The sequence below is a fragment of the Cordyceps fumosorosea genome (assembly GCF_001636725.1).
Source record: "Cordyceps fumosorosea ARSEF 2679 chromosome Unknown scaffold_5, whole genome shotgun sequence".
NCBI lineage: Eukaryota > Fungi > Ascomycota > Sordariomycetes > Hypocreales > Cordycipitaceae > Cordyceps > Cordyceps fumosorosea.
The window spans coordinates 507,486-521,009 of NW_017387305.1; the positions used below are offsets into that span (position 1 = coordinate 507,486).

A 13,524-nucleotide genomic window follows, 5' to 3' on the forward strand; every position below is an offset into this window, starting at 1 on the left:
TTCATTCTTTTTTTATTCTCTTTTTCCTTTCAAGAGTGTGTAAGTTTTTCATGATCCGCTCCCCCTCGCTATCAACCTCGACCCCTCCCCCTCCTAGTCCAACGCCAGTTTCCTCTACTCCTCAACCACGACGGTGTGGAGACCCTTGGGGTTCTTGACGTTGACGGCCTGGACGTAGCTGTACAGCTTCTCCTTGGCGCCCTCCTCGTCGTTGCGTCGACGGGAGATGCGGACGCGCAGTCTGTAGGCGACGCCCTTGACACCGTTCTCCCAGACCTTCTTGTTCAGGGCGGGGTCCAGACGGACATCGTTGGTACCCTGCATTCGTCACTCAGTCAGCAATTCTCGTTCCCTCCTTCGATAGTCTGCTCCCGCAACCAAGTTGTGTCCTCCCGTAGCTCGCATTGATCGTTCCATACGGTTTCGCAACTGGTTCGCCGGGTGTGTGGGCGGGGGAATTGGCTCGTACCATGGCCTTGACAGCGAAGTCCTTGATCTCCTTGATAGCGCGGGGAGCACGCTTCTTGAAGGTAACACCATGTAGCTACACATTCAACCGTTAGCCTTACTCTCCATCCTGTTTTCGTTTTCTCGTATATGCCATGTCTTGTCGTTCACCCGGGGCTTTCGCAACGGCACAAAACATCGTAGGACGACGTACTCTCTTGTGCATGTGGATGGTGTACTCGCGGGCAACAACGTCCGCGATGGCGGAGCGCTGGGCCTTTCCGGTGGGCTTCTTGGACGACATTTCTGTAAAATGGATTCGAGTGTCAGCGGTTTTGCCTGGACGCGGGCGAGAAAAGAATTGGCCGAGCGGCTGGCGATTGTCGGGGGCGAAAGGGAAAGTGTTGTTGCTTCGGGTTGTTTTGGGAACAGGTTTGGATTGGCGGTTCGTACCTATATCTCGTCTCTTCAAGGTATCTGGTCGGTTGAAGGATTGTCAGGGTTGGTCGGGTTCGCAAATTCCGCAAAATCTTTGTGCGTAGGGCAGGCTTGGAAACTGGTGGTGGGTGGAGAGGTAGCGAGCCAATCAGGGTTGGGGTAGCCGGTGCCAGCAGCTATCAGTCACGTGAATGGGTACGTACCTTTTTTTAGTGATACGAGCTTGGCCCATTCCGAGACAACCCAGCAGAGCAAGGTACAATGGACTAATCAGATAGGTCCGTCTCCCGAGCACTGCAACACCCCAGCCATTGTACCTGTGCCGTGTGAGAGTGGCTTGATGCCAGTCGCCCTTGTTTTTCGCTGTGGCTACCCAGCTCCCTGCATTCCTCCTGCTCGGTGGAAGGTGACGAGCCCAATTTAAAGCACTGCCCGTTAGCAGGGAAGCTGGGTGCAAACACCATCGCCTCGTATTGGCCGTGCATTTGTCTCTTTTTCTTTAACAAAGTTGTTTCTGTCGTTCACAAGGCACGGTCCCGTCGAAACGGCACAGTTCAAAGGGGGCCGCAAAGCAGAAGACTCTTTGTGAAACGCAATCCCTCGCCGCGTTTGCCCTTTTCCGCCCTCCCACCCAGCCAACCTCCTCTCTGTCATCTCGCCGTTGCAGAGAACAAACATTTGAAGATCCGACCGTCGACGATCCCTGCATTGTGCTCAACCGCGAGTTTCATCCTGTTGCCCGGTGCCTCCTTCTTCCGGACCTTCAGCACGACGAACTCCGTCCAAAATTCCTCACAACGCTGGTCATGGTTGCCCGGACGAGCGTCGGCGCGCCCATGGCACAGTCGGACCTAACACGCAATCGACTGCCAACGCTCTTCGAGGTGCTCAGCAGAAGAACGCTGCCGCCGGTGGACTTGTTTTCGTTCTATATTTACATGCGAGATCAGCAGCGGTCTGTTGATTATCTGGACTTTTGGTACGCCCTCACCACCGCATTGCCCTCACGCGGCCCCTTGGACGCCCGTCCTGAGGAGGCATAGCGTCCGTCCCAACCCATGGGAAGACAAAAATTAACGTGCATTAGGCTCGACGTCGCGCAGCACATGTCACTATGCCGCCACTACGTCCGTGAACTACGTCGCTCCGTGCTCGTGGCCACGCCCGACATGGAGCGGGCCGGCGGCGCCTCGAAGCGATCCTCGACGATCCTCGACAGCATGGGTGATCTGGAGCCCCGGCCGGCCGGGCCGTCCATGTACGCCACAGAGAGGGAAAAGAGCCAAGACGCGCAAATGTCGGCGTTCCTGCGGGAGGAGCAGTCGGAGCGCGAGTCGCCGCACACAGGCTCGCGGCCCAGCCCGGCAGGAGCCAGTCCCCGCCGTGACCTGACCGACTCTAACTCACCCGCGCACACCGTCTCACGCCAGGACATCCGGGCCTCGGCGGAGAAGATTCTTTACACTTTCTTGCTACCCGGTTCCGAGCGCGAGATCATCCTGCCGGGCTCGATCACGCAAGACGTCATCAGTGCCATCGAGGAGCACGGCCGCGACGACCCCGAGGTTTTTGACACAGCAAAGGACTATGTCTTCCAGGCAATGGAGCGCGATGCCTTCCCAGGCTTCCTACGCATGAAGGCCCTGGGCAACCTAATCCCGCCCACGCTGGTGATGCGTCTGATCCTCGGCTTAGTTGCCATGTTCGGCGCCTTCTGGACCGCGTTTGTCCTCATCTTTCTCAATAAGAGCAGAGCCACAAGATGCTGGGTATGGTTCCGGAAACTACATGACAACTCTCATCCACCGTCAATGCTAACTCTTTCCTAGGTCATTCTGCCGTTCACAGTCGGCGTATATTTTCTCGCGTCGTACCAGTATTCTCTGGACCCCATCATGGCACTCCTCGGCTTCAGCGAGTACACGCCATTTAACTTTTCACGCATCCGCGAACCTTACGTACGCACGCTTCTCGTGAAACGAGCCTTTATTGTCCTTCTGGTGACGGCTCTCATCACCGCCGCTCTGTGCGTCCTGTTCATCTTTGTGCCTGGCAAACGGCTGTAAAGGAGAGACCGGAGCCACCAATGACTCGCAACAGCACTATAATATAATCTACGCAAAACCCCCTTTAATGTCGCAGAGCCGCTTGCTATTTATCGGCACACCAGAGTGTCTCTTCTACAAGATGCTCTCTTTTTATTATTCCTTTTTAACGACTTTTATGACAGGGGGAGAGAGAGCCAGTGGAGTGTTGTTAATCCTAGACAAGGGCAATTTTGATACAACGCCGTTGGAGAGATTTCAAGTTCCTTTATTCTTTTTTTTACCTCTATATACCCCGATAGAGGAGCTAATCAGCATGTACGGCCATAGCCGAGTGAGAAAATCTGGATCCCGTCCGATCTCCGAGCGATAACCACTCGAGCGCCCGAATAGTAGCTGGGCCGGTGACGACCAGCAAAGTCCGGGTGCTGTACGTTATTTTTTTTTCTCGTCGACCCCGAGCAAATCTCTTTCTATTATGCAGCTGATTCACTTGATGTTGTCAGCTTTCTTTGACCATCTTTAGAACACTTGGTTCTCGTTTTTCTTATGAAGCAGGATGTGGCTTGGCCACCGTTCCCTGTCTAGTGAGGACTGAACATATTGAGTTTGTATGTAGCAAGTTAGCGAGTTTACAGAGAATCATTTTCAAACAATCACCAATGCAGAAACGTGCCGGTGAAAGGTCATGATGTGTTGTCATTCATGCAATGTATATCGTTGCAGCACCCTTGGTGGGTGTAGAGCTCATTAATGTAAAAAAGAAAGCAAGACTCTAGTCGATGGCTTTTTGCTCTCCCAAGCTTATGCTATTCATCCACTGACGTAACCCCTGTCGCCCCCAGAGTAGTCCTCTTCATCGTGTATTCCTCCTCTCCCCACCCAGTTCACATCTTTCGCTTGCCCGCCCTCTTCTTGCCGTCGTCGGCGGTGGGCAGGGGCGCGTCCAGGTCCATGGCCTCCGCCAGGGCGCCCTTAGTCGTCCCCGCGGCCGAGTCCAGTACGTTCGTCGTCCGCCTCCCCGACGCTGCCGCGGCGGCGCGGCGCGCGAGCTGCTCGCGGACAGCCACACCGCCGCCGCCGCCGCGCTCCGAGCGCCGCGCGCATCTCCCTAGGCTCCTCCGGACCGACGTCGCGCAGGGGCGCTACGCGGGTGACGCGGACGCGCTGCCGTGCCGGGTCGAGCTTGGCGTCGACGAGCCCGGCGTCAATCGCAGTAGCGACGAGCGTCTCGAGCTCCGCGGCGGAGGCGAGGCCCAGCCGGGCCCGGAGGCGCGCGTAGGTCAGGTCCTCGCGGCGGCCCGAGGCGGCGAGCGACAGCAGGCTGAGCTGCCGCAGCTTGAGCCGCTGCGCGTCGCCGAGCGGCGGCAGGGAGGGAGTCGCGACGTAGGTGGCGTAGTCACCGTGGGAGAAGGCACGGAGGAGGGCGAGGTGCGGCCGGAGCGCCTCGGGGTGCGAGGCGGCGAGGGCGCGCAGCGCGGGCGCGCGGAGGAGCTCGGCGAAGACGTAGGTGTTGGGCGCGGAGGTGGCGCGCTCGATGAGGTCGGCGGCGGCACGCGGCGAGGTGGCCGTCTTGGAGAGGGCGATGAACGGCTGGTTGGGAGGGCGGGTGTTAGCGGTAGTTTGGCGGGTTGGGTGGAATAGCCTCGTTGGAAGCTGGAAGACATACCTCTAGAGCGTTCAGAGCTTTTGTTTGCTCCATGATAGATGTGATGGGGGCTTGTACCAAGGTCCAACGCAGACGAGGCTGGTTACGGACGTTGGAAAGGTGATGGATTGTCGGTTGTTGTGTTTAAGCGGGGCTCGTCTGCCTGGGCGGCAGTAGGACGCGGGGCAGCTTGTAGGATCGATGGCAGGCTCGTGTGTGAAAGATCGTGTCAGGCCAGATGGGATGAAATGCCGTGAGGATTTCGACCTAACCTTTGAAAACTAACCGTTTCGGTGAATTATAGGTGCTACGATCATCTGGAATGGATTGATACCAAGGCGGTGGAACTGTCGTCAGTAGGCTGTCCTTGGTCTACTCTCGGGTAGATTCCTTCAACTGCCCGGGCGCTTGAGAGTCGCCGTTGGCTGGGGGCTGCTAGCCACCCCGGTCAAATCGGGGAAAATTGCCCAGAATTTTGATTGCCGTTACATGGTGAGGTTCTCCACGAAGAAGATCAGAACTGCCTATGTAGCTATCTAGAATTTACTGGTAAATGCTGGACAGTGACATGCTGGCGTTGCAAATTTACGTTTACATGATTGAACAAAGAACCACATACGCATACTTACTCAGCAATCGGGGGCACTGGAAAGACATGCTGAGCGGCCGAGACCAAAAGAGGTAAAGTGACACAAGACTTGTTATTTTGCTCAAGTCGAGAGAGGTATTTTGGGCTTGCTGACTTGTGGCCCTATTGTCAGCTGTTTGGCTTATTATCGTGGGTGGCTTGAGCGTTCGTTCCTGGCCGAGCGCCCGACGCACAGTGGGCACGGACAGTGGTTCATGCACTGCACCGAATCACCATCATCAGCATAACCGATCCGACCAGTTCTCTCTGCCCTGTGTTTCCCGTACTGTAGATATCATAAGATGGCCGGATTGAGATGCCTAGCTGTCAGTCTGGCTGGGCGCGTTGGCCTACCCTTTTTGGTGGCGCCAGGGTGCGGCGTCCATTCTGGCCCTTCACATCCTACTTGGGTTAGCGGGTATTGTTATTGATCTGTAATCTGTAATAATCTGCATTCCTACCTCCGGAGCACCTGTACCCAGGCAATGGATGTTGCAGCAATTATAAGTTTCCAGGCCAAGAAACGGGCCTGAAACGTGTCCCTCGACCGCCCCAGCGCCGACCACCCGCTCGCTTGGTCGACCGTCGCCCCCTTTTTGCTTTACCTGTGTTTTGTGGCAATTTTAAAGAAGTTATGAGAGAAAAAGTCAAACACGGACGGTACCTGGGTGGGTGTGGGCGACGACCCCGTTTCCCGAACGGCGGTTGCAGCGTAACAATAAACTGGCGTCATCAGCATGGGGTAGGTGGTGATTTGAAACAGCAGACCCTATGGTGCGATTAGGTGATGCTAGCTGCGATGATGTGCCTGGTTGGGAAATGAAGAGCTACTAAACTAACTAGGTGGGAGAAGAGTTTGAAGATCAAAAAAAGAAGCAAAGACAGAAGAGCCAGACTATCAAGAAACACTTTATGAATGAAAGACTGAGAGAGGGCGGGGTTTGACTGCCGAGCGAGTGTCTGAATGTACATACTTATGGATGTATATTATGCATCGTGGCCCCAGCCATCGCATTTGTTCCCACCTCGTCGTCCTGCCTTTTTTTTCTCCTTGATTATCTCTTGACCAGTCTCTCGACCAGATCTCGTCGACGCTGGGTCCCTCGGCGCATTGCTACCGTTTTGCTGAAGCCATCGCGTTGGCTTTGGGCTGGTGAATTCATTGGCTTACCTACCACACAGACGCTACCGTTCAGACCACACGTTGCAACCAGCGGCCGGTGGTCCTGGGGCCTGACCAAATATATTGGCAGTCCACTACTGGTGTCGAGTTATCAGGTCATGCCCTGGATGACACTGCATGTGGCCGTGACAGTGCATATCTCCAAGTCGAACTAGCAGTCCTGTTAGTCCAGTGGTGGGTGTGATTTATGTTGGCTTTGCGCCACCTTGACAGCCTCGAAACGGGCGTCATAATTTATTAGCGCACTCGCTGTACTACAGCGACAGACAACAACAGGCTCGCATTCATTCATTCTTTTTTCCAATTCATTTTTGTCCAACTGGTTGGTTCCTCGTCTACCGCCAGCGGAGAATTCCTCTGTTTTTTCCCCTTTCATTTTACCGGTCCTCAGTGGTTTGCTGATACCATACACTTATTTCTTCTCTTATTTCTCTTCCCTTTTTCCTTGTACCCAGTTCAAGTCGAAACCTGCCCCCACAATCCTGCCGCGCTCTCCGCCTCGTCTGCACAGCAAACGTCGCATCGAAGCCTCTCCTCTTCCCCCCAGTCAAGCAAAACCGCCGCCGCCCCCGAGCAGCGACCTGGGCGCTGCGTGCCTCCTCTCCCGACAATCCCGGAGCGCCGCCCTCACTTCTCTTTTCCTCTATCATAACTTACCTACCTCGTATTCATATACCCGCGACTCTGACGGCTGTGCCAGCCAGCGCAGTGCTGTGCACAAGAGCTTCGGCTTCTGCTTCGTTTCCTTGTGCCCAGGATGGCTCCCTCACATATTCAGATCCCCAGCCGGGAGACTGGCCATCTGTCTGCGACCTTGGCCTCGCCCGGCGCAACGCACATGGCCACCACCACGCTGCGCGTGAGCGGCATGACGTGAGTTTGAACCTGTATTCCCTGTCCCCGAAATGACCTCTGGAGACGCCATGTCTCGGCCCGTTGGCGCGCCAGAGTCCACTGTCGAGAGCTACCCTAACTAACTAATCTTGCTGATCTGCAGTTGCGGCGCTTGCACCTCGGCTGTTGAAGCTGGCTTCAAGGGCTGTAAAGGCGTCGGCAGCGTCTCCGTCAGCCTCGTCATGGAGCGCGCCGTCGTCATGCACAACCCTGCCGAGATCTCCGCCGAGCAAATACAGGAGATCATCGAGGACCGCGGCTTCGACGCCGAGGTCCTCGCCACGGACCTGCCCAGCCCTGTCGCCTCCCGCCACCCGAGCGTCTCTATCGAGTCTACCACCGTTTCTACCACCGTCGCCATCGAAGGCATGACCTGTGGCGCCTGCACCTCGGCGGTCGAAGGCGGCTTCAAGGACGTCCCTGGCGTCAAGAGCTTCAGCATCTCCCTGCTTTCCGAACGCGCCGTCATCGAGCACGACTCCAGCCTCCTCAACGCCGAGCAGATCGCCGAGATGATCGAGGACCGTGGCTTTGGCGCCGAGATTGTCGACAGCGTGCGCGTAGCGCCGGCCGGCAAGACGGAAGAGGCCGCCAGCAACGTAGCCACCACGACGGTTGCCATTGAAGGCATGACCTGTGGCGCATGCACGTCGGCCGTCGAGGGTGGCTTCAAAGGCGTCGACGGCATCCTCAAATTCAACATTAGTCTGCTCGCGGAGCGAGCCGTCATCACACACGACGTTACGAAAATATCCGCGGACCAAATAGCAGAAACCATCGAAGATAGAGGCTTCGACGCCGCTGTTTTGTCATCAAATCTTGACGTGCAAGACGTCGGCGCCGGAACGACGACTGCCCAGTTCAAGATTTACGGCAATCCGGATGCTACTGTGGCCAGAGAACTGGAAGCCAAGCTCCGCGGACTTGCCGGCGTCAAGTCTGCATCACTGAGCTTGTCGACAGACAGACTGTCCGTGACGCACAACCCGTCCGTCATTGGGCTACGAGCCATCGTGGAGGCTGTTGAACAGGAGGGTCTGAATGCGCTTGTTGCCGACAGCCAAGACAACAATGCCCAGCTCGAGTCCCTTGCCAAGACGCGCGAGATTACCGAATGGAGGACAGCATTTAGGACATCCCTCTTCTTCGCCATTCCCGTCTTCGTCATTGGCATGATCCTACCCATGGCCCTCCCCAGCCTGGACTTTGGCAAGATTTCACTGCTTCCTGGTCTTTTCCTCGGTGATGTCATCTGCCTCGCCCTCACTCTACCTGTTCAGTTTGGCATTGGCAAGCGCTTCTACATTTCTGCGCATAAGTCAGTCAAGCACGGCTCTCCCACCATGGACGTATTGGTCATTCTCGGCACGTCCTGTGCCTTCTTCTTCAGCGTCTTTTCCATGCTGGTCTCTATCCTAATGCCCCCTCACTCCCGCCCAAGCACCATCTTTGACACGAGTACCATGCTCATCACATTCATTACCTTTGGCCGCTACCTAGAGAACAGTGCCAAGGGCCAGACTTCCAAGGCCTTGTCTCGTCTAATGTCCCTGGCGCCTTCCATGGCCACCATCTACGTGGACCCTATTGCTGCCGAAAAGGCCGCCGAGGCCTGGGCCAAATCAAGCGACGCCACGACTCCCAGAACGCCGCGCATGCCTGGCTCCGAGGGCTCTGCGTACGAAGAAAAGTCGATCCCGACCGAGCTGCTGCAGCTCGGCGACATTGTCATCACCAGACCCGGCGACAAGATCCCCGCTGATGGCACCGTCGTTCGCGGCGAGACCTACATCGATGAGAGCATGGTGACGGGCGAGGCCATGCCCGTCCAGAAGCGTCTCGGCGACCACGTCATTGGTGGTACCGTGAACGGCAACGGCCGCGTCGACTTTCGCGTCACGCGCGCCGGCCGCGACACGCAGCTCAGCCAGATTGTGCGGCTCGTGCAGGACGCGCAAACGGCCCGCGCGCCAATCCAGCAGATTGCTGACACGCTGGCAGGCTACTTTGTGCCGACCATTCTCGTGCTTGGCCTGGGCACGTTCCTGACCTGGATGGTGCTGTCGCACGTGCTGTCGAACCCGCCCGACATCTTCTTGCAGAACGCGAGCGGCGGCAAGATCATGGTGTGCGTCAAGCTGTGCATCTCGGTCATCGTGTTTGCGTGCCCATGCGCGCTGGGTCTGGCGACGCCTACAGCCGTCATGGTCGGCACAGGTGTCGGTGCTGAGAACGGCATTCTTATCAAGGGCGGCGCTGCGCTTGAGCGTACCACACAGGTCACAAAGGTCGTCTTTGACAAGACGGGTACCATCACGCACGGCAAGATGAGCGTCGCGCGGATGACGCTCGCACCGGCGTGGAGTGCCAACGATGCCCGCCGACGGCTCTGGTGGGCCGTCGTCGGGCTTGCGGAGATGGGCAGTGAGCACCCCGTCGGCAAGGCCATTGTTGGCGCCGCCAAGGACGAGCTCGGCCTCGGCCCCGAGGCCGCCATCGCCGGTAGCGTCGGCGAGTTCAAGGTCAGCGTCGGCAAAGGCGTCATGGCGCAGGTCGAGCCGGCCCTGTCCGCGGATCGCACTCGCCACCGCGTGCTCGCCGGTAACCTCAAGCACCTCAACGCCAACGGCGTCGCCGTACCCGAGGACGCCATCGAGGCGGCCGAGCAACTAAACGTCCACGCCGCTCAGTCCAAGCCCACCGCCGGAGGAAAGTCAAGGAGCCGCACTTCCGCGGCCGCGGCCGCCGGCACCACCAACATCTTCGTCGCCGTCGACGGGGAGTACGCCGGCCACTTGTGCCTCTCCGACACCATCAAGGACGGCGCGGCGGCCGCCATCGCCGTGCTGCATCGGATGAAGATCAAGACGGCCATGGTGACCGGCGACCAGCGCTCGACCGCGCTCGCCGTCGCCGCTGCCGTCGGCATCCCCGCCGCGGACGTCTACGCCGGCACCTCGCCGGACCAGAAGCAAGCGCTCATCCGGCAGATGCAGACCGCGGACGGGGACGTGGTCGCCATGGTCGGCGACGGCATCAACGACTCGCCCGCGTTGGCCACCGCCGACGTCGGCGTCGCCATGTCCTCGGGCACCGACGTCGCCATGGAGGCCGCCGACGTGGTGCTCATGCGGCCTGGCGACCTCATGTCCGTGCCGTCCGCGCTCGCGCTCACCCGCAGCATCGTCCGCCGCATCCGCATGAACCTCGCCTGGGCCTGCCTCTACAACGTCGTCGGCCTGCCCATCGCCATGGGCGTCTTCCTTCCCCTCGGCGTCCACATGCATCCCATGATGGCCGGCCTCGCCATGGCCTGCTCCTCCGTCTCCGTCGTCGTCTCCAGCCTGCTGCTGCGCCTCTGGCGTCGCCCGCGCTGGATGGACGAGCAGGAGGCGGGTGGTAGCCTGCGCTGGCGCGCGGGAAGCGGCGTGCTCGGCTGGTTGCGCGAGAAGCTGGCGAGGCGCGGACGGGGTGGCGGCAAGGGCGATGACGGGTACGTGCCCCTGCGGGACATGGATGCGTGAGGATTGGAGTGGTTCCTTTTTCTTTCCCTTTTTGTTGGCGTTTATACCTCCCTGTTGGATTGTGTGAAAAAAAATTAAAACAAAACTTGTTGTTGGCCTGTTTCTCGTTCAGCATCGCTCGAAGAATTGCATGCATTTATTGGTTGATATCGGCATAGCGCGGTACATGTACAGTCCTACCCAGCATCTTACTATTATAGCAACAACGTACAGTATTGTCAAGACCAAGCCCCCGGCGCTCAAACCGTGGTAATGGAACACATGGCAAAGCATTACTTATTATTAAATGAGCTTCGTATTATCCCGCTCACAAGTTCTAGCGTTTTTCTTCCCGCCCATGCGTCACTCCCGTGAACACCAAGCAGGCTACCCCCCGTCCCAAGTAAAAAAAAGTCTCATATGTACAAGTAACAACTCCAGTGACCGAGAAAGGAAACCCAAGTCCCATTCCCTCCCCCGTGTCCTTGTTTCGCCCGAAATTCTATAATTTGACTTGTTCACACACTCTAGCTTTTTCAGTGCTCGTCCCTGCGCGTCCAGCGAACCTTGGCCGGTTCCAAGGGCCGCGAGAAGAGCGAGGCGTAGTCTGTGCCGGAAATGCTGTCACCGCCGTCAACGTTGGCGAACCGGAACAAGCGGACGGTCTCGGCGACGATGGTCTGGAGCTGGACGTTGGCGAATTGCTCGCCGATGCAGCGGTGGCGGCCGGCGCCAAACGGCAGGTACGGGGACGCGGCGCCCTTGCTCACGATGCCGTAGCCGTAGTCAATCTTCTCGTCATCGTCGTCGTTGCGCGGGGCGATGGTCGGGGCGTTGGGCGAGCCGGGCAGCCAGCGGCAGGGGTCCCACTCATCCGGGTTGGGGAAGAAGGTCGGGTCGCTGGCGCTGACGCCGGGAGCGGCAAGGAGGACGTGCGAGGTTGGGATGACAAACTTGGTGCCGGGCACGGGCAGGGGCTGCTTCACCGCGCGCATGATGGAGTGGATGGGGGCGTGTAGGCGGAGTGTCTCCTTGATGATGGCCTGGTTGAGGGGCAGCTTGGCGAGGTCCTCGTACTGCAACGGGGGCAGGTCCGCACCGAGCACGGCGACCTGCTCGTCGTAGAGGGCCTCCATGATCTTGGGGTTCTGAGCGAGGCGAAGCATGATCCAGGAGCTCGTTGACGACGACGAGTGCTGACCGGCCATGAGCAGGGCAATCATCATGTGCGCAACCTCGTGGTCGGGTACGGGCGTGCCGTTCTTGTAGCTCGAGTTCATCAGGTGCTTCATCATGTCGAGTTCGCCATCGTCGTCGGCGCGGGCGCGGCGCTCACGGATGGTGTCCATATAGATCTTGGCAACGGTGCGCTGGGCGTGGTCGCGGCGGCGGTTCCACGGCAGCGGCGCCCAGTGCAGCATGAAGTTGATGGGCGTGAAGCCCATGTCGAGGTCGTGGTAGAGGGCAGCGAGTGATACGTCAAACTTGCGGCGGATGGCGCTGCCCTGGAGCGCGTGCGAGGCGGTGAAGATGGTGATCTCGGCCATCTTTTGCGGCACGTCGACGATACCAGTGGCGCCCTTGAAGCCGGAGTCGCGCTTGTAGTAGGACGTGACCTCGTTGGAGATGATGGGGACGTAGGACCGGAAAGCCTCAGTGGTGAGGGCAATCTTCATGAACTGGGTAGGGAGTGTTCATGTTAGCGGGCTGGCTGGGAGGCTGAATGAGCTTTTTGGCGGTTGTTACCTTCTTCTGCTCCATGAGCTTGGCGTTGGGGCAATCGTAGACAACGTCACGGCCGAAGACGGGCGTAGTCAGGACGGTGTAGATTTCTTCGGCATTGACGTCCTTGAGCTTGCCGTTGAGGATGAATTCGTTGCCGGCAGGGCCGACCGCGACGGTGGTTTTCTTGCCGAGGAGGATAAAGGTGAAGACGTCACCGTACTACGTTGAAGATGGAATTAGCAAAGGAGACGGCAGAGGTAGAAGACAATTGTAGGCTCACCTTTTTACGGTTCACGTGGAAAAAGGTGGGAGGGTCCATGCCGTAGGTGATGGTGCTGCCGATAAAGGGGAACCAGTGGAAGACCATTGGCGGCTCGTTCTTGTTCCGGAATAGGATCTGGCCGGCGACATTGAGGATAACAGAGAGCGCGATCACGCCAAAGAAGAGGACGGCGGACTGAACGACGATGCTCTGGGCCTGGAAGGCGTGCATGAGCGGGTGGTTGGCCGCGATCTGGAGGACACCCATGATGGCGGTCGGGGGGGTCCTGCGCCGGACTGTTTCTGTGTTGAAAGAAGGAGTTTGGTAGGGGATGGATGGATGGTGCTAGCTACACTGCGTAGCAGCGACCTATTGCAAAAGGGCGACTCGTAGGGGCGGGGAGAAAAGGGAGCAAGAGTGGCAGCACCCGTCTTCTTGCTGGATGCGAGTTGAGAAGATGAAGAACGAACAAAACAAGAGAGGGCAGGGCGTAGATCTAGATAAAGAAAATATGGTTCGAAAGTTAGGGGTGGCGTAGGCTAACAAGCCCCCCATTCGTATTCGGATAAGATGAGACCAACTCTGTACCTTGTCGATTTCCGACTCTTGTTGTTCGTTTTTTTATTTGCTTTTACTTCTTGGAAAAGGCAAGTGGCTAGATTGCATTTCTGATACTCCGTATTTACTACAAATAACACCAACCACCGCATTCGCATCGTCAGTCTCGGCCCTCCGTGCCCTTCAATATTGT

At 57.8% G+C, this 13,524-nt stretch overlaps 5 protein-coding genes across 5 annotated transcripts; 2 read left to right on the plus strand and 3 right to left on the minus strand.

The window, feature by feature from the left end:
• Window positions 1–114: 114 nt before the first annotated feature.
• Window positions 115–751, minus strand: ISF_02867 (60S ribosomal protein L31; the record flags this gene model as incomplete). Its single annotated transcript, XM_018846473.1, has 3 exons — window positions 115–318; window positions 470–544; window positions 662–751. 3 exons carry the CDS (start codon window positions 749–751, stop codon window positions 115–117), a joined length of 369 nt encoding a protein of 122 aa, XP_018706201.1.
• A 940-nt stretch (window positions 752–1,691) lies between these two features.
• Window positions 1,692–2,951, plus strand: ISF_02868 (Regulator of G protein signaling superfamily; the record flags this gene model as incomplete). Its single annotated transcript, XM_018846474.1, has 3 exons — window positions 1,692–1,864; window positions 1,973–2,654; window positions 2,715–2,951. 3 exons carry the CDS (start codon window positions 1,692–1,694, stop codon window positions 2,949–2,951), a joined length of 1,092 nt encoding a protein of 363 aa, XP_018706202.1.
• An 866-nt stretch (window positions 2,952–3,817) lies between these two features.
• Window positions 3,818–4,632, minus strand: ISF_02869 (COP9 signalosome subunit 7 (CsnG); the record flags this gene model as incomplete). The annotated part of the gene is made up of 3 exons (XM_018846475.1): window positions 3,818–4,018; window positions 4,080–4,523; window positions 4,600–4,632. 3 exons carry the CDS (start codon window positions 4,630–4,632, stop codon window positions 3,818–3,820), a joined length of 678 nt encoding a protein of 225 aa, XP_018706203.1.
• A 2,514-nt stretch (window positions 4,633–7,146) lies between these two features.
• Window positions 7,147–10,807, plus strand: ISF_02870 (copper-transporting ATPase 2; the record flags this gene model as incomplete). The annotated part of the gene is made up of 2 exons (XM_018846476.1): window positions 7,147–7,262; window positions 7,387–10,807. 2 exons carry the CDS (start codon window positions 7,147–7,149, stop codon window positions 10,805–10,807), a joined length of 3,537 nt encoding a protein of 1,178 aa, XP_018706204.1.
• Window positions 10,808–11,322: 515 nt separating this feature from the next.
• Window positions 11,323–13,040, minus strand: ISF_02871 (cytochrome P450 51; the record flags this gene model as incomplete). The annotated part of the gene is made up of 3 exons (XM_018846477.1): window positions 11,323–12,465; window positions 12,533–12,730; window positions 12,792–13,040. The coding sequence occupies 3 exons, from the start codon at window positions 13,038–13,040 to the stop codon at window positions 11,323–11,325; spliced, it is 1,590 nt and encodes a 529-aa protein (XP_018706205.1).
• Window positions 13,041–13,524: the final 484 nt, after the last annotated feature.